At 40.4% G+C, this 19,272-nt stretch overlaps 1 protein-coding gene across 1 annotated transcript in view; it reads right to left on the bottom strand.

Annotated features, from left to right (window-relative positions):
- Window positions 1-19,272, bottom strand: part of GPR26 (G protein-coupled receptor 26) — a 33,171-nt gene that overhangs the window by 5,404 nt on the left and 8,495 nt on the right. The window contains exons 2-3 of the mRNA XM_019502207.1: window positions 11,819-11,932; window positions 47-156 (exon numbers count right to left, since the gene is read on the bottom strand). Of these exons, the coding sequence (XP_019357752.1) occupies window positions 47-156; window positions 11,819-11,932 (224 nt within the window). The remainder of the gene's footprint in view (window positions 1-46; window positions 157-11,818; window positions 11,933-19,272) is intronic.

The raw sequence follows: 19,272 nt of genomic DNA, 5'->3' as shown, positions 1-19,272 counted from the left end.
TTTAAGATTTTGTTAATGATATCTTTCCACGTCTTCTTGTACTGATGTCGTAGTAAAGAGTACACAAAAGGGTCTGAAACAGCTTTGCTGTATGCCAAGCACTTGGAAATGACTCCCCAGTGAGAATCGATATTGTCTACAGATAATTCTACCAGTCTGCCAAGAAACAAGAGGAAAAATGTTACTGAGACACAGGCATATCCAAAGTACTGGTGCAAACGGAACAAATTGCTAGTTCAGAAAGAGACCCATTCAGTTGTTTTTCAACTGAACCAACGCACTTAAAAATAATTTGTTTGGATCATGCCAAATTCAATTAGTTTTCCAGAATTTTCTTGTCAAAACAAAATGTTGGTTTGTTTAACATGAAGTAAAGCATTTCATTTCATAACTCTTCTAGGAAAAGCAAAGGGAATGAAGGGCTAAATTCACTAGAATGACTGAGGAGGTGGTATTCTTAACCACACAGCTTGCTTGTAATAGGGGTGACCTAAATTCCATTTCTAGGGGTTTGAACCCACATTTCCCATGCTCCCATTGCCTTCAAGCTCTGGAATATTTTTTGTTCCACTTTGTATAAAGTGATTGAGAAACACCTCAGAATACAATACAGCGTGATGCTTGGGAAACTGTCCTGAGGATGGAAGAACCTAAATTCAAATCTACTCTTTATGTGATGAAGGGAGTGGGGGTCACATAAAAAGTAAAGAGTGGGATGGGGCGATGGGGAGGGAGATTTGAACCCATGCGTCCAAATTGCAAGCACTTGGAACTATTGAACTATTGTGTAAAAGTGTGCTGGCACCTTCAGGAGTTTTGTATTTTTTTTCCAGCTAAAACTTAAAAAAAACCAGAACCCTATATATAAAATCTCCAGTTGAGTTCACACATAATTTGGGGATGATACAAATTGCAGTTTTCAGTAAATTTATTATATGCCAAAAAATTTGCCCACCTCTACTTGGGAAAGTCTTATGACGGGTAACATACATTGTCATTATCTTTTAATTCTCCAAGCCTGTCTGAAAAATGAATGCTGCTTTCTCTGATCTCTCCTGGGACACCTATTTTTACAAGATCTTGGATAATAAAGAAAAAACCTGATTTTTTGCATTGTTCTTCTTCAAGTACTATTTTTAAATAATGCATTTTATCAGTTTGTATTTCTTAATGAGCAGACTTTATAGAACTGTAATGGTAATACATTGAGCATAATCTTCAGTGCAAAGCTGCATGCAAAGTTACACTTCGCTGGGAGTTTATTTCTCCTGGATGCAGCATCTGCAAGTGTCCCCCAGACTACAGCATGTTGAGGCAAGTTGGAGCAGCCCCAGGTTGGCAGAGGTTTGGGGGATGGGGAGGGCTCCTCTACCCTGGCTCAGTGTGCTGTAGAGGCCCTGGCTGGAGCAGGAGGGTGCTCTAGTGCGAGGCTAGGCAGCATGCAGCCTCCACACCATAGCACCATTGTACCCCAGCCAGCCCTGGTCATCACCTCCATGTGCGTTTTGGTGCGCTAAATGACTTCACTATAAGACGGTACTTGTCCCAGACACTACTATCCTACAGCGGAGTTAATTAATATACTGAGCCCTAATACAGGCTCGCATGTAGACACTGATGCTTTACTGCAGAGCAAATTCTCCAACGCTGCAGTAAACTGCATGTGTAGATGAGCCCACTGTGTTAAACTAATATTACTGTCACACTAAGGGCACAGGCAGGCAAACAATTACACCACTTTAAAGTGCCAGGGGAAAGACTTATTAGCATCAGCTAATTCATTGTAACCATAATTCATTGTAACTGCTTTGTTTGTTTCTTCTTGTCCTGGAGTGAGTGAAGCTAAACCACAATGCTTCACCCCTGGATGAAACTTGAGGTGAATAATTGTGGTTTAGCTGCTTCTTACCAGGACAACGGTTTCAGCAGATATGGCTAGACTGCAGTATATTCCCTTCCCCATACTTCTTGAGTCAGTAGAATTGTTTTATTTGACCACAATCTAAAATGAATTGTAGTGAGTAAATTAATTCTCTAGTCTTAAAAGGTCTTTTTTTTTAAATTGCCCAGTATGATTTTCTAAATATTGTCATAGATTGAGAAGCATCAGTTGTCAAGCTAGTGAACAGTCTACGTGGAGCACTGCAGGGCAGTACTATATAAAGTGCTCTTTAGCAACACCTGATAGTTCAGAAACATCTTTATTCTCACAGAGTAATTCTTCCTGTTTGTCAGCACCTACTATTAACAAGTATTGTTAACAGTCAGCACTGACAAACCAGCTGGCCCTTGAAACCAGCAAGTATTATGCATCTGATGAGGTGCTCAATAATAGCTGACCAGCCGGACCTTTATTAAACACAATGGAAAAATTAAATAGGAGTTGAGTGAGCCCTAGCAGAAAGTGGGAAAGTTTATTATGGCAGGATAACTTGGGACACTATTGGAGAAATCTTCTGGTTACTGAATCAATCTTTTAACGGAGAGCACTTACACATTTACAACACAGCAATATAAATGATAGGATCATGTAAATGTTTTGAAGCATAAGGGAAAGAAGGCATTTCATAACTTGAGGTCTTTTACACTGATATTAATAGAAATAGTTCATTCTGTGCTGATATTTTAGGCACGGCTGACAGAACAATATTGAAAATTCTCCACAATTTTCTCTTGCAATGCCTTTGAGAAGCACTGAAAGGCAAGTTCTGTTCAATCTATGTTTGTTGTTGAAAAACAATTGATTTTTCTGAGGGAGACTAGCTTTTAAAGGATGCGTGACCTGCTCTTTCAGATGAAAGAGCTCCAATCTGCTCTTGGAAATCAAACCTTTGCTGAACACTGTTTCCAGCTGTAGGTGTCACTGAATCTGTATATAGAAAATGAGTTAATTGGTAGGGTTCCTCCAGGAAAAAAAAAGTCCCAATGCTTTTTCAGGGACCATGATTGAGGCTTGGTTTCTGAAGGACTACTAACAATAGTTCTAATAACTCGAGTGTCTTACAAATGATTAGAATTTCTCATTTGTTTTATTAAGCTGTCTCTTAAATCATCACTTCATCTTGCTTTTTGAAATGGCATTAAGAAATAGTATCATCCAATGGACAGAGCAATGGACTGGGAATAAGGAGGCCTGCATTATTGAAGCAGCTGTGCTGCTCACCTTATATACTACCTGTGCTTCCCCTGCCCATCCCACCCTTTGTTTTTTCCTGGCCATTTGGGCTGTGAACTCCTCAGGGAAGGAGCATCTTACCATTGTGTTTGCACTGTGCCTAGCACAGTGGATCTGGAGATTCATTTGGAGGAATGCTAATACTGCGAACTCCTTTATGTGCCCTACACTAAGATATAAACATTTTTAATATTACTTTTGTAGGCTGCAGCTTGTTGCTTAAAACTGATTTTATGACTAGTAACAGGTCCAAGCATACCCTTTGCATATTATTTTGGGAACAGTGAAAGGAAGGGATTTAAGAGGCAGTGCAGCAAAAAGGTAAGCTTCCATCAAGCTTATTGAATTTTCCTAAATGATGTCTTGTAAGGCTGTGCAAAGCTTCAGGTGATGATTCGATTTGGAGGAGATTTGGCTCGATTTGGTGGCCAAATCTCTGAAACGAATCAGGGGACCAATTAAGAAGCCCGAATCGATTCAAACCTCTCCAAATCAATTCAGAAAAGTTTTGGAGAGCTTCGATGATTTGGGCAGTCCCCGCTTGCTGCAGCAAAGAGCTGCACTTGGACTCCAAGCTGGTAAGTAGGGGCGGGGGGGCAGGCTGGAGGAGAGGGAAGAGAACCATGGGGGGACCCCTGCCAGGCCCCCCCAACTCCCACCCACTCCTCCAGCCCCCCCATGGCTGCTCTGCCTGTCCCAACTCCCGGTGCTTTAAAAAAAAAGCCCCTACACACTGGGTTTGCCAGGCAGGGGGGTGACCCCTGCTGCCCCCCACTGCTCCATGCTGCATGGGGGGGTCTGCCATGAGCCCCCAACCCCCCCTCCCCATGGCTGCCCCATGCCCCCCAGCTCTGACCCTTTAAGAAAAAAAAAACCTTGAACTCACCAGCTCCTGCAGCAGCCTCAGGGTTCAGGGGGCTCATGCAGAGTCCCCCACATGGTAGGGGGCAGTGGGGATTGCCCCCTGCCAGGCAGGATCCAGTGAGTCTGGGGTTTGTTTGGTTTTTTTTTTCCTTAAAGGGCCAGAGCTGGGGCAGGAAGGGCAGCCATGGGGGACTGGGACGGGGGGGGGGTCAGAAGGGCTCATGCAGAGCCCCCAACACAGTGTGGGACAGTGGGGGGCAGTGGAGATTGTCCCCCACCCAGCAGCACCCGGTGAGTTGGGGCTTTTTTTTTTCCAAAATGCCAGGAGCTGGGGTGAGTAGGGCAGCCATTGCCGGGCTGGAAGAGCAGGCGGGGGATGGGGCCTGTGTGATTCAGAGATTTGGCTGATTTGTCAGCAGCCGAATCTCTGAATCGGTTTCAGCCGTTTCGATTTGGGGCAGTGATCTGAATCACCGAACTGAATCATTGTCCCCTGAATTGGCTCCAAAGTCAATACTAGCTGCTTCGCACAAACCTAATGTCTTGCATTTTAATATGATAGCTTCACCTCTAGCACATCCGTTTTCATTTGCTTTTTCTTGATTTGTTTATGAAAACCACCTGTGCTCTCATCATTTCTCACTCCATCTCCTGCCAATAAACCTTTCATAATAAAGTCAATTTACACTTGTGGCTTCAAGATCCATTTGCATTCATATCAGCATTGTGTGGAGGAAGTTCAGATGTACACAGACTAGGAAAGTTAAATCTCAGCACTGCACAGGGGCAACCCCTGAAGATAATATTTGACTATTTATTTTAAATCCTATAGCGTAGTTTCCCTCTCGAATAATTTTATACTAGCCATTGTGACTGGCTCAGAATCAGAACCTTGTAATGCTGAAATCTTTCATTCACAAAGTTCAAACATCTGTTCAAGTTCTCTCATCTTGATATCAAGCTGCACAGTCTTCTAGAAATGCTTGGTAATAGAGAGAAGAGGTACATAAGCAAAGTGTGTGCGCGAGGTGGGGATGGAAGGTCAAAGGATCACAGAATGAAATGCTAAAAATGATTGAATCATTACACCATAGTAATGTAGTGTTGAAGTTACCTTGGGATATCATTTAGTCATGTCCCCTGAAAGGAGACAAGATATAAATATCTAGTCCATCCCTCACATACAGTTGTATAACCTTGTTTTTATGCATCTCTGATAAAAGAGACTCCACAAAATCTGTAGGTGGCCTAGCCCAATATTTCACCATCCCAACAGTTAGAGATGTTTTTTTTTTAGTTCTCAACCTAACTTTCTTTGCTGCAACTGAATTTGCTTCCTTGGTTTGTTCCTTCCCAATGGGCATAGAGAATATGTGGTCACTGCTTCCTTTATGATTACTCAATTCCTTCAACATTTCCTCATAAATGATGCTTTTACATTTTTATCGTTCTTACTTCTCTCTCTCGAATCCTAATTGTCTTTTCTATTCTTAAAATGCAGTATTCCACCCGAGGTCTCAGCACTGCCAAGTAGAGTGGAATAATAACCCATAACTCTTGTGTCAGAATGAGATTCATTTTTTCTGTAATAACAGCACAGGCTTATTTTATGCTTTAGCATAACTCAGATCTTCTACTGCTGCCTAGCCAGTCATTCCCCATTTTTAATTAGGCATCAGATTTCCCTCTTCTAAATGTAGCATTTTGCAGTTATCTACAACAAACTACAGTTTGTGGATTTACTTTCATTCCATGCTTTGAGTGTGAGCTCTGATGGAGTCTGATACAACTACATTACGTTCAGTGGTTGCCTTGTATGACCAAGATGTGGAGAAATTTGCATTTGAGTCTGTGTCAATCAGTTCAATGAATTTTAATCAATCTTCTCTAAAACCACTCCAAGACTCACTGTTTTTTCTTTCCAGTGATTTATGCCTATCAAAAAGCCTACACTTTTATCAACAGAATTTTTAGGAGATCATTAAATTACATTTCCTTAAGTGCCACTGAAACTTATAATTTCCATAACAAATAGTGCATTACTGCTTGGCAATAAAATTAGCTATAAACTAGGCATAGACAAGCACAGAGAGCTCAATGCTGAATTCAGCACACAGACGATCCTACACTGTTCATTCACCATATTCCTGATCAACTCGGAAATAAAATTTTGTTTCCAGCTGATGAGGGAAATTATATGCCTACAGTTTTGATTTTAATGGACCATATCAGGCAACAAGCAGTCACTTTTAGTGAAGTAGCGTTAATATTTTAGTGCCACCTGTAAATTTAAATTCCACTGACGCAGCTACATAATTCCATTCTTTGGTCTCATAAGCCACTGTAGTAACTGTCTGATCTTCAAACTGCTTATAACTTCAAGCTTCAAAGCTATTTTCCTATAATATTTTGTTAATATTTTAGAATGTTATAATTATTTGAAGGTGCATAGTATTAGGTGGATAGCATATTCTTTTACTTCATTTTTAGGCAACAGGTGAGAAAGTTTAGTTTGAGGTTTAAGGCAACATCTGATTTCCATCTAACTATTCATTTTAATGAAATATTGTATTGTAAACATTTAAAGCAAACTTATGCACTGAAAGAGTTTTATAGCATGCCTGTTTTTCATTGTTGTATACTGAAAACTGACTTACAGGAAAAACACTGTATAAGCCAGATAGTTCAAACATTTTATCATTAAGGAATAAAACACAACTGACAGATGTTTTTGGGCTTTAGGTGATGTACTTGTCTAAATAAATCCACCAGTCTTCCCAGAAATCTAGTTCAGGCTCTCCCTTTAGCCTGAACTTTTACTGCTTCAGTATGTGTCAAAGTAGTAAGAGTCAAATTTGGCCTTCAATTTTCTTCACGCATATCTTATTGACATCAGAATTTGACTTCAATGGGTTTTTAATTAAAAAAATAGGTGGCACTGTAGCTCTACAGGTATGAAAATAATTTTATAATTTTAAAACCATTTTTACATCTATATTGTTTACAGAACAATAAAGTAAAGAAACCAAAAATTCTCCTTCTGGCAGCTCTCTTTTAATAGTTAGTGCTTTGGATAAGATACAACGTTGACTATTCCTTAGTGATTGTTCCCAGGCTTCATTAACACTCAGTATTGCTTTATAAATGTGTGTATATGTTGTGACCTGCCAGATTTTGCAAGAAACCATAGTGGCAGTATATCCTGACCTGTGAACCCTAGAAAGTTTTATTTCGAGCCATTGTCATTTCCCAGTGTCAAGGGAACCCACCTGTCAGCAGGAAAATATGATAGAGAGCAATACTGCTAAGTTTATACTGACAGAGATTTTACCCAGGAGAAAAATAGCTGTACTTCACAGCAACTAAGGCTACCAGTCCAAGTTGCTCAGAACTAACAACTCAAAATTGCATATGGACATCATGTATTAATATGCACAAGCAGACAAATGGATACCCCCAATGGGAATTCTGTACCCAAATGCCCATTTGCACAAACAGGATTTGCATACAAAGTTCTGTCAACTGGTTATGAAAATATGGCCTTATTTGTCAAATATCCTGTAGAGATGTCATAAAGGAGTTTTTATTGCGGGGGAGGTGTTCCTTAAAAAAAAGAATCTATTTTATAGCAGCTTGTGGGCAGGCTAATTTCTGCTCATATTATACAGTTGTTAATTAATTTAGAATCACATTATTGCCACATGAAGTGAGTATTTACTTACACGAGCGAAAAATTACATGAAGTGCCTAGAGCCTGAAATAATCTATTTTCCTTTTCTAATCAATGAATCAATAAGTTAAGTATTTTAATTTTCCTACTAAAAGGTCACAGGGAGAAAATAAGATATGCATGATAATGTTATTTGACTATATAAAGATAAATAAATAAGTCTATATATCTTTAGGATTCATAAAGGTCCTCCAGAGTACTGAGAACTGTCTCCCTGATCCAAAAAACCTACTCAGGTATATACTTAATTGCAACCCATGGACAACCCCATTGACATCAGCAGGATTGCTCACACACTTAAAGTTTAAACATGTACTTAGAATTGTTGCTGGATCAGAAGCAGAGAACTAGATCTTCATAGAAATTTAAACACTAGGGGTGTGCGAAGCAGGCCCTATTCGATTCAGATTCAAATTCAGCCCTAATCAGGGACAGTGATTCAATTCGTTGATTTGAATCTCTGTCCCTGATTCTATTCAGCTGAATCCAGATCTGAAGATTTGATACTGTTTCAGAGAATCAGTGATTTGGACATAGACACAGCTTTAAATGTTTTTTTCTACATACCTTTGAGGTACCAGAGTGGCTTATGAACACTGAGATGCTGGGGCAGATGGAGCATCCCACAGGAGTGCACGGGGGGCCCTCCACGTGCTCAGTGGCAAAGCCAGAAGTGGACCGGAAGTAGTTCTGGTCCATTTCTGGGTCTGACAGGGAGCATGCGGGAGGGGCCCCCACACCCTGTCCTTGGGTCGGCGATCAGCTGCAGGGCAACCCAGGGTGCCTCCCCCAACCCAAGAGGCACCACTCACTGAGCTGGGGAGGCATGGGGGAGGGGGGCCTGCACACCCCCTGGTAGACCCAGAAGTGCTTCTGGTCCACTTCTGAGTCTGCTGCTGAGCCTCCCATGCTTCTGTGGGACACTCCATACTCTCCAATGTTGCAGCATTTATGAGCTCCTACCACCTAGAGGTATGTAGAAAAAACATTTAAAGCTGTCTCTATGTCCAAATCTCTGAATCTTTCTAAATTTCTCTGAATTGATTTGGAGGGTTCCAATTCGATTCAGACAGATTAAAGGGTCCTTTGATTCGATTTGGATTCAGAGATTCAGCCACCCAGTCAGGCTGAATCTCCACCAAATTGAATCAGGGATTGAAGCTTCACACAGCCCTAGTAAACACCTTCTACAGAGAGCAATCTTCAACCTAATCCTCATACCCAGGTTTCCCATGCAAGTTCTGGAGAAGGAATACTCAGAAATGAACGGGACAGGGGGCCACCAGGGCTAGCTAGGACTGTAATGCCAAGAAAAATGATCAGACATAGTTGCTGATACTTGTAGGCACGTATCTCTGGCCAAGCAGGTATCATCCTCCACTTAGGACCCTGAATCTGCTACCAGAAGGTGGGTCTTAAATCCAGTTTTTCTTATAGGTAGAAAAAAAATCCAGATGCAGAATTCTCAGAAGAGATGTAGAAGATATGGGTTCAAAACTTGGCAGTCCCTAATTCTGGAACAGGAATTTGAATCTCAGTCTCTCACACCCAAAGTTTATTGACTATTCTCTGATGGAACACCTTCCTACTGGAGTTGTTCCACTTCATAAGCATGACTAAATATTCACTGGGTAAGGAAAACATTACAGCGTAGTCGTCCTCCATTGCAGCTGGATGCACCCTTCATGTGCCTGACTGTCTATTGTGTGCACTGCATATACCTAAAGGATTAGGTGAGACATGTAAGATATTGCCAAGTTCAAGATCTTGCTTTGGAGACATGACTGCTTGGGCTTGAGTTAGGACATAAGCAAGTCTTAGCTGTAGGCTGATATCAGTGACTTTTGCATGTCGCCCAGCAGGAACTCAAGTACTGGTGGGGCTGGGCAGCATCTGAGATGTGGTTTTGATGAGATCAGTGTCTAATGACACTTCAGGTGAGGAGGGGTGCCCTGGGCTATAACTCTGAACTTCAAAAAATGCTTGTCATTTGACTGGAAATGCTAATGTAGAGTGAAGTTAGCCCAATAAAATATTGTACTGTGGACGTTATCAAACAGGAAGTGACGGCTAGGTGACTAAAACCATATAAAATATGTCATAACCCCTTAGAATGAGTTTCATTGAGTACTTGATTGCTGCTGTTAAATAGAATTTAAGAATAAAATATAGTCACATTCAGTTACAGATAAACAGCATGCATTAATTGGTTACTGCTGTCATGGGTATTACATGATTAATGCCACATCAGAAGCACCACTGTGCTATAGGATTCTAGAGCCTTTTCATTAACTATTCTGTTAAAAATACATATACAGGATGCAATACAATAACTTTTGAGGATATGCCCACTTTGGGGGTCTGAATTTGGCTACCAATAGTTCATTTTTAATAGAATGTAAAGTGATTTCCATTTTCCAGGTCAGAACAAACCCTTGCTATTTTTTTAAGTCCTTCATTAATGAATGAAAGTTTGCACAGAAAATGAATTTACAATAAATCCAAAATGCTTATGTGCGCTTCATCTTTAATACATTTATTTCATAAGAAAAATTTTGTAGTTCTCATAGGAGCCAGTTTCAAAGACAAGCTAGTAGATAGATAATAGGGGTGTGCAAAGCGGGCCCTATTTGATTTGGATTCAGATTCAGCCCAAATCAGGGCCAGTGATTCAATTCATTGATTCAGATTACAGTCCCTGATTCGATTCAGCTGAGTCCAAATCTGAAGATTTGATGTTGATTCGGAGAATCAGTGATTTGGAGATGGACACAGCTTTAAATGTTTTTTCTATGTACCTCAAGGTTACCAGCATGGCTTGTGAATGCTTCAATGCTGGGGCACATGGAGCATCCTACAGGAGTGTGGGGAGGGGGCCCTCCACATGCTCAGCAGAGAACCTGGAAGTGGACCAGAAGTACTTCCAGTCCACTTCTGGGTCCACCAGGGAACAAGCGGGACTCACCCCTCCCCCCCCCACTCCCTCTCCAGCTCAGTGATCGGCCATGGGGGGACCCTGGGTTACCCCTCAGACCCAGGAGGCAATAGTCGCTGAGCCGGGGGGGTGCGAGACGGGGCCCCTGTAGCGCGCTTCCCAGTGGACTCGGAAGTTGACCAGAAGTGCTTCTGGTCGACTTCCTAGTCTGCTGCCGAGCATGCTGGGGAGCCCCCTGTGCATCTGTGGGACACTCCATGTGCCCCAGCATCACAGCATTTATGAGCTGCCTGATACCTAGAGAAAACATTTGTAGAAAAAACATTTAAAGCTGTGTCTATGTCCGAATCGCCAAATCGCCAAATCTTTCCAAATCTCTCTGAATCAATTCAGAGGGTTCTGATTCAATTTAGAGAGATTAAAGGGTCCTCTGATTCAAGTCAGATTCAGGGATTCAGCCACCAAATCGAACTGCATCGAATCAGGGACCGAAGCTTCACACAGGCCTAATAGATAATGACATCTGACTGTATATCACAAGAATTTTTATTTTAGCTGTGACTCATGAGAGCTTTGATATTCTATTTATGACTATGTTCTGTCCAATCATACAAAATTCACATTTAAGTCTGTTGCCCATATCCTCCTTTCTGTCTGATCTCTTTTGATCAGTTTCTGATAAACTTAGTCATGCTGAGCAGTTCCTTATTCTATCAGGACCCCCACTGTTATCAATGAGACAATCAGTGAGAAGAGTTAATATTCAGTGTGAATGGGGAGTATAGTGTCTGATCCAATGACTTTTGTGGAGTAACTCCTGAGTTCCTCTTATGAGCGCCAGTTCAGAAACTTGGTCTCCTGGAATGCTGAGATCAAAGTCTGGCCCATTGTCTGATTAAGACTTGGATTGAATATGAAATATACAATATATACCGTATCATTAGTGCAGTGAATGCAATCCCTGTCATAAGACTGGAAATGTTTGACAAAATTTTTTGAAGAGAGTAGGAGACTTGAAAGTTAATATTCTGTTTTCTGATTCACTAATACAGCAGTTGCCCTACTTTTCTGAGGTGGTGCATACGGAATTTCAGTAGCTAGGTATTTAACTTACCTTGTAATTACATAAGGTGCAAAACAAAGTACAAAAGTGCCAATAAAGGTACTGATTTTCTTTGTTGCCCGTTGCCTCCGTCTTCTTTGCTCTTCTAGACAACGTTCTCTTACGCTGTGATAATATTTAACACAAACAAGAATATGAAACATAGTATCAAATGATTTTACTTGAGCAATGAGTGACACAAACTTGCCCAGAAATATGGTATTTAGGCATGACAAGGCTATGCATTAATTCATTTTATCTCTTGATTTACCCTCCAAAAATAATTACTGTAAGATAAATACTTCTTTTCTTTTGTGGCACTGGGTCATATTCCACTTTGCTGTAAGTAGCTGTAACTCTTTTTGGAATTGTGGGATGCTGAACCTGTTTCATTAGGTCCAAATTTGCCTCATTTGGAATTTGGAAAAAGTAAGCGATTCATATACGATGTGAGTCTATAGAAATAACATTTCAAACAATGTATTATAAGGAAGGAGAAACCAGAGCTCAAAACTTCCTGAAGGTATTGATACTAATTTAACCACAATCTTCATAATAAAATAACTAGAAAAACATAACAGTAGAATGGTGGTTATATCATCAAACTATAAATTGACTATCCATAAACCTCTTAGCTACTTATGAAATCCAGAACACTAGAAAAATAGTTCATGCAGCTGTGTAAAGCAGAGGATTTATGAATCCAAAAACGATGCTGTCATTAACACTCATCAGAAAGCAGTACTCTTTGTTTATGAAGACTGCCTAGATAAAGCAGATAGAAATTAGACATAGTTAGTATAACGTATGCTATTTTTGCAGTTGGCACAGTGGGTCAAATCTGGAGGTGTTTTCTCGAAATCAGATCCTATGAGCAACCCACAAGTTGCTGAGAGACTCAATTCAAATGGAATCTTATGTGAATGAGGGCCAAATCAGCTTTCTGAATTAATCCCCCAGCTTTAACTAAGGAGGCAAACTGCCTTAATTAGGAGTGATTATATATGTGTGTGTGTGTGTGTGAGTGTGTGTGAGTGAGAGAGAGAGTGAGATCTGCCATCTACATTGGAAATAAAAGTGTTATGTTGGCTACCTATTCTTTAGGTTGTAGAATGAATGGAAGAGATGGGCTATTAGGACACTGCTGTATATGAAGTGGAAATGAGTAATCTCAGCACAGTATGAGTCACTGAAAAACACAGGGTCTTCCATGCCTGAGAGGCTCAGCAGGAACATCTCAGAGGCTAGGGACAGACCTCACACACAAACCAGTTTAAGTGATCAGAAACTGGTTTACACCTGTAACAGAACAGATGTTCAGGGCACACAAACCAAGTTTGAAAATGGCTGAAACTGGTTTGAGATAAACCTCGTTGAATTTAGTATCAGACTTAACTGATATGGCTCAAACTGGTTTATGAAGTATCTGTCCCAGACCCCTTGCTGGTTTAAGATAAACTGGACACTTCTAGCATCCCGGCATGCTCTCTGGGCTGTGTGGGGCTCTCTGCTTCACAGCAGAGCTGGCCCCTCCCATGTGCTCCCTGGCTGGAGCTCCAGAGACTGCAGGCTGCTCCTCCCCTCCCTCTTACCGCTCCCTGCTAAGCAGGAATTTACCTTTCCACTCTGCCTTGTGGAGAGGTGTCTGTGTATTAGCTAGCAGACCACATACTGGCTACAGTTCAGTGTTGAATCAACAGGCAGAATCAACAGGTAGCTGGTAAAGTCCCTCAGTTGTTTTCTTAATGGGGTGATAAACATTGAGTTAGGGGTGATAAACACTGTTATCAATTCCCTGCTGGGCTAATCAGAGCATCCTGCCAGATCTGGCCATGCCCCACTCAGCTCGGTGCTGTAGAAGGGATGCGAGGGCTGCTCTAGCGCCCCCCAACTTCTGGCCTGAGCCACTGCAGGCATGTGTCTGCATGTCTGGGATGTCTGTGCAGTTACAAACTGGTTCAGCCTAGCCAGGTTAGATTAACCTGCAAAGATTGAATCAATTCAGGCTCAGGCTTTTTGAATGTCTGTCCCTAGCCTTGGTGAGCACTGTATCAAACAGCACAACGCATGGCAAAGGGTGTATTTCCCCAGGAGACAGAGAAACAGGAGGTGGATTTGGGTCAGTTCACTCCTGTAGCAGCAATGCTCTGTCCTGTCTCCTGCATAGAACTTGCGGCAGAGCTACTCTGATGCTTTGGTAAGAGCTGCACAGTTTGGCCTATAAGCAGTATGTTGTAATTACCTGGACTCAACCTTTGTCTGTTTTTATTGTTTTATCATATTTTTAGTGTCAAGATCTACTGTCTCTTGGTACTTTTTATCAGTTTTTCCCCCTTGCATGGCTTGTTCAATAACAACTATTTTTCTAACAACGCACTCGCTCCCTACTTGACTGCAGCCCCATCATGCTCCCTCAGACCCTGGGAATCCACAAAATGGTCCAAGTACTCCCTTCTTTCCCTCCTCCAAGCATCCCATGTCAGACAACCACACTGCAGAGTTCGTTCAGGTGCCGGCTACTAAACTTTACTGAACTCAAATTTAGGAGGCAATGGAAAGCAGTGAAAATGCCCGGGGCACTGACACTCTGAGAAGCCCTAAAACGTGGTACAAGCACTCCCACCCTCAACTTGCTCAGCTGGGGTTTCACTCCCAATCCCTGGTGTCATAGCCACCGCACATCAACACCTAAAAGGTGACTGTGCTACCTGTAATGCTAGGCACTGTACATTTGGACATCTCTAGCCCACAACAACTATGAACTGGTTCCCAGTCAGTGACATTTGGGAACCATTGCATGGTTAGGTGTGTCCACACTTACTCATGTTTTCATGTATAACCTGTATTTGAATTCTACTAAATTCTTTGCTTCAAAGGTATCAATGGCAAAAAGTTCCAAGGTTATTTAAAGTTATGCTAAAGAAAGTGATTTCCTTTTTTCAGTGTTAAATACCCTCTGACATTTGTAAACCCCTAGAGCAGCTTCAAAAACCTGCCATCTTAAAAGCAAACAAAATACTAAAAGACATTTCATCCACTGAAATACATAATTCCCATGCTGCCTCCTTCCTGAAACTAAAACCGACCAAACAAAGCCCTCAGAACTGACCAGAATGAGGAGCATTTAAAAATACCACATATTCAAGTCAGCTCCCTGGAGTTCTTCAGGACTAGAAATGACAGCTCTATCTTGGAGGAAATGTGATTTCCAACTTTCCAATGTTTGGATCTTAGATACATGACATATTAAGATGGAGTCAAGCTATTTTATATAATTTGTAGAGGCCTTTTTTGAGCTTCATTGGAGTCTTGGTGCAGCTGGCACACAGGCATGCCCTGGGTTGTGTGGGGGGCACTGGCAATGGCAGTTTTAGTTGCTGCTTTTTTTGCCATCTTCTCCCCTTCTCAGAGGGGGCACCCAAGGGTGCTGCCCTGCTCCCCCAGCTTAGTTATGCTACTGAGTTGGCCTCATTGCTATTCTACTGCATGGATCTAAAAAATAGTCACCCTTAATTAAAAACAGTGTCTAGATTATGCTTCAATATATTTTCTCTATCATCTGTGACACAAAATTGTGGCATAAGGGTTTTATTAGCAATCAGCTGGGACATTCTGTCTAACACCTTCCCAGATCCTTCACTTTTGTGCACAACCTTCTTCCCATTCTGATGTTCATAAGTTCATATCAGAATGTAATTTCTTAAACTGTGTTTCATATAGAGGTATGTGCAAATGTATCTTCAGTTACTCTTCAGATACAAATATACACTTATGTGCATGTACGCATGTGCATGGGTGCCTTCACAATCTACCCCTGATTTGAGGATTGGAATGCAATGAAGAAACAGTGATTTAGGAAATTTCATAACTATGCTGTACTCTGTTGGAGAGTTATTGAGATATTGCACTTTTAAAATCACTGCAGACTATGTAGGGGAAAAAAGCTAATTTTAGGGGATTTTAAAAACTTATTCTGTTTTTTTTTTCTGTCATGGTAACTAAGGCAACTTGGCTTACCGGAGTAGAGGTACCAATAAAAAATGTAAAACAACTGATGAAAAAGTATGCCATGAAGGTTTTACTGGCACTCATTCTGGAATATCTCCAGAGTAATATTCAAAAATTACTCAGGGCATAATGAATAATGTAGGCAACCTTTCCACTTCTGTGACAGCACGTGCGTACTGGTATGTGAGATCCTCATGCTGAATTGTGAACCCCATGAGGTTAGAGTGTATGCATCCCTATTTCTAAATGCAGGATTGCAACCTAAATATATTCCATGCAAAAAGACAGCATGAATACAGCTTTAGGTTGAGGAATATAGGCACTGGAATATCAGGAAAGATAACAACTCAACTTTAACTTTTTACTCTCAATCATAAACTTTAATGTATCTTTTCCTCTTACGTCACTACAGTAGCTAATATAATAAATACTGGAATTTTATATGCAATCTTATATACAATATACTATATTGTACTGCTGTTACTCATTTTCCCTATATCTGCTAGATATAGAGAAAACGAGTACATGGGAAAACTTTTTGTATGCTATATTTCAGCATAACCTTCTGTCTAATAATTTAACATGTATGCACCAGATTAAAGTAGCAGAGAAGAAAATTAATATACAGAAACTGCGATGATAAATATGGAAAGACAAAGGGAACAGAGAGCCAAAAGGTACAGGAAGAAAAGAAAGGGGGGAACAAAGCTTACGAGAGAATGTGAGAAATATTACAAGTTTGTCCCATGTGTCGTCACGTTCTCTCAAAGCACGGGCTATCATTTTGGGATAGCTGAATTTCCCATAAACAATGGAGTAACCAGGTAAATTATGTATATCACTCCAAACAAGTGGCAATGAATAATGAAGCTTATATATTACCACCTCTTATTTCCTTGTGTGTCCTCTTTTCCTTGTTTTGTTCATTTCTGTAGAGGTTTAATCTCTTTTCCTCTTGGTGAAGGAGGGAGGTCTTGCTTTCCTCTCTTAATTCCTTTTGGTTCTCTTATTCAGTACTCTATTCAGCTCCAACCTTTTCTTGATTTAATGTTTCTATAGTATTTTCCTCCTTTCCCTACTTTCACATACAATTTTTTCAAAACTTACTCTGTTTTTATACCTGTTTTACTTCTTGCATGTTGTTGATAGTATTCTTAGCCTTGATATTGAGTTTAGGAATCCTTACCCTGGATCTTTGATTGACATTGTTAGTACTACAATAATGATAAATAAACTACCTATATGAGGGCAATTAGTTGGGGGCATAATATCCTTGGAAAATACACAGTAATATTATAGGGTAGACAGTAGTTCACAGGTACATTTACTATAATGTGAGTATGAGATATAACTGGTGGGAACAATTAATTAAATTCATAATCTCTATGGATTTTTTTTTGGAACAAAAAGGAAAACTCCCAAAAGTATTCCTATCTCTAAACCTTTAAAAATTATTAAAATAACTTCTGTATGCTGTTATTAAATCATTACTGAAAAATATGTGCTGGAAAGCAATTTCTGAATAAGATGTAATGGGTACAAATCTCAGCAAGGGAAATTTAAGGCGGAGCTTTCTAGCTATGAGAGTGGTTAAGCACTGAAGTAGATTATCTAGAAAGATGGTATAATCTCCATCACTCATGGTTTTTAAGCACAGGTTAGACAAACAGTTGTCTTGGATGGTATAATCCTGCCTTGGGCAGAGGGCAGGAATTGATGGTCTGCCATCTCTGTCTTTCTATGAAGGTGTGAAAAGCTATGAAATTTAGCTTTTCATTTTTATTTTTTAGACAGCTAAATAGCATTGCTTTGAAGGGAGTAAATAACATTGTGTCCCTCTTAGGATTGCCACTTGCTTTAGGTGACTAAATAGCTCCAGTATTTGAAATACTCAAAACATTTCCACCAGTAAAAATGGAAAACCCCAATGAATTAGGGCCGATTAATTATATACTGTTATCTTTCTAAAACTGGCAGATTTGAAGAATTTATTTGCTCCATTGAAAATCCTGGCATAGTTTTTTAGACCACAGTTCAAAAGAAACATCAATAGGACAACTTATACACTTAAAAATATGCATGTGCTGAAGTATTTTGTTGTATCAAGGCTTCCTAAACTTATTCTGTAATGAGAGGCGGTTTTGTGGCCTTTTCACAGGCTCTCACATTACAGCAGTTGGACTAATGTGTAATTGTTTTCAGCTACAGTAACTACCTCCATTTATTATAACAGCACTGGACAGCACAGCTAAAGTTGAAATCCATCCAATGTCTGTTATTTACTACAGGACTTTAAACATCCCATCATGCAGCATACCGGAACTTGGTATCTTGGATGGATTATGATTATTACTACTGTACATGTGTAGTAATAGGCTCTACATTATTGTGTCACTTTGCAAGAAAAGGTGTGTAATATTCAAAACCACTGGAAATATTCAGTGATCAACTGAATATTGACTACCACGGAGAAGAACCATCCAAAAATTAACCTACTATAGAAAATCAAAATAATTTGGTCCAAGTAGAAAGTTTTTTTTACAAGATAGATTTTTTTCTAGGTTTAAGCAGTCTTAATTTGTACAGTATATATTGTATACAGTCTTACAGTATATCCTACTGTCTATATTGCTATAAGCTTGCAGACATGGAAAAAACAAACAAATTGGGGCTTTACTTCATACTTGGCTCGCTCCTGAGCTGAGCCCAGTGCATGCCCAGAAGAGGCAGTGTGTAAGTTGAATCTGACTTTCCCAACATCTTTAGATATTGGGCACTTTACTGTGGCTTTTATAGCGCTTTTCTCTAATAGCTGATTGAATCAGCTTTAGCTAAAATCATAAAAAGCCCCACTGAAGTGCCCAATCTATACAGAAGCTGCAGAGCTGGGTCAAAGTAATATGTTGCTGCTTCCAGTAGAAAGCATTTTTCCCCCGCCACATCTGTCAGCACCCATAGTGCCTAATTTTGCCAAAAACATTTTAAGCATAGTGACTACTATTTTGAGTAATCCCAAAGAAGTCTGTATGGGGACTGTTGGCAGAGCACTTCAGGTATCTTGCTATAGCTCAACAGGTGTGAGTTTGAATCCCAGTGGGCATGTCTCCATGAGATGCTGACTGCTCAGTAGTCTAATAATACTGTGCAATAGTGCATCACAATGCTAATACGCTACTGCTCAGCATTTTTAGGCTACTGCACAGAAGTATCACTAAAAAGACTTTCGCCGGCACTAGTGCACAGTATCTCCAGTTACTGTACATTTATTTAGTACTTGCTAATACAAGTATTAATAAATGCTCAGTAACCACTAAGCAGTAACGTCTCATGTAGATGCACCCATTCTGGACACATTATGAAGGCTGCGAGTTGACCCAGCCCTAACTGGGTTCCCGGTCATGTGGGTTGTGGAACTAAAATATATGACCCAAACTCCATCACTCCCTGGCATGCCTTAC

Source organism: Gavialis gangeticus, unplaced genomic scaffold (genome assembly GCF_001723915.1).
Source record: "Gavialis gangeticus isolate Ggan-Ray unplaced genomic scaffold, GavGan_comp1, whole genome shotgun sequence".
Taxonomy (NCBI): Eukaryota; Metazoa; Chordata; order Crocodylia; family Gavialidae; genus Gavialis; species Gavialis gangeticus.
The sequence above is the reverse complement of the archived record's forward strand: the minus strand, read 5'-3'. Positions and strand labels throughout refer to the sequence as shown.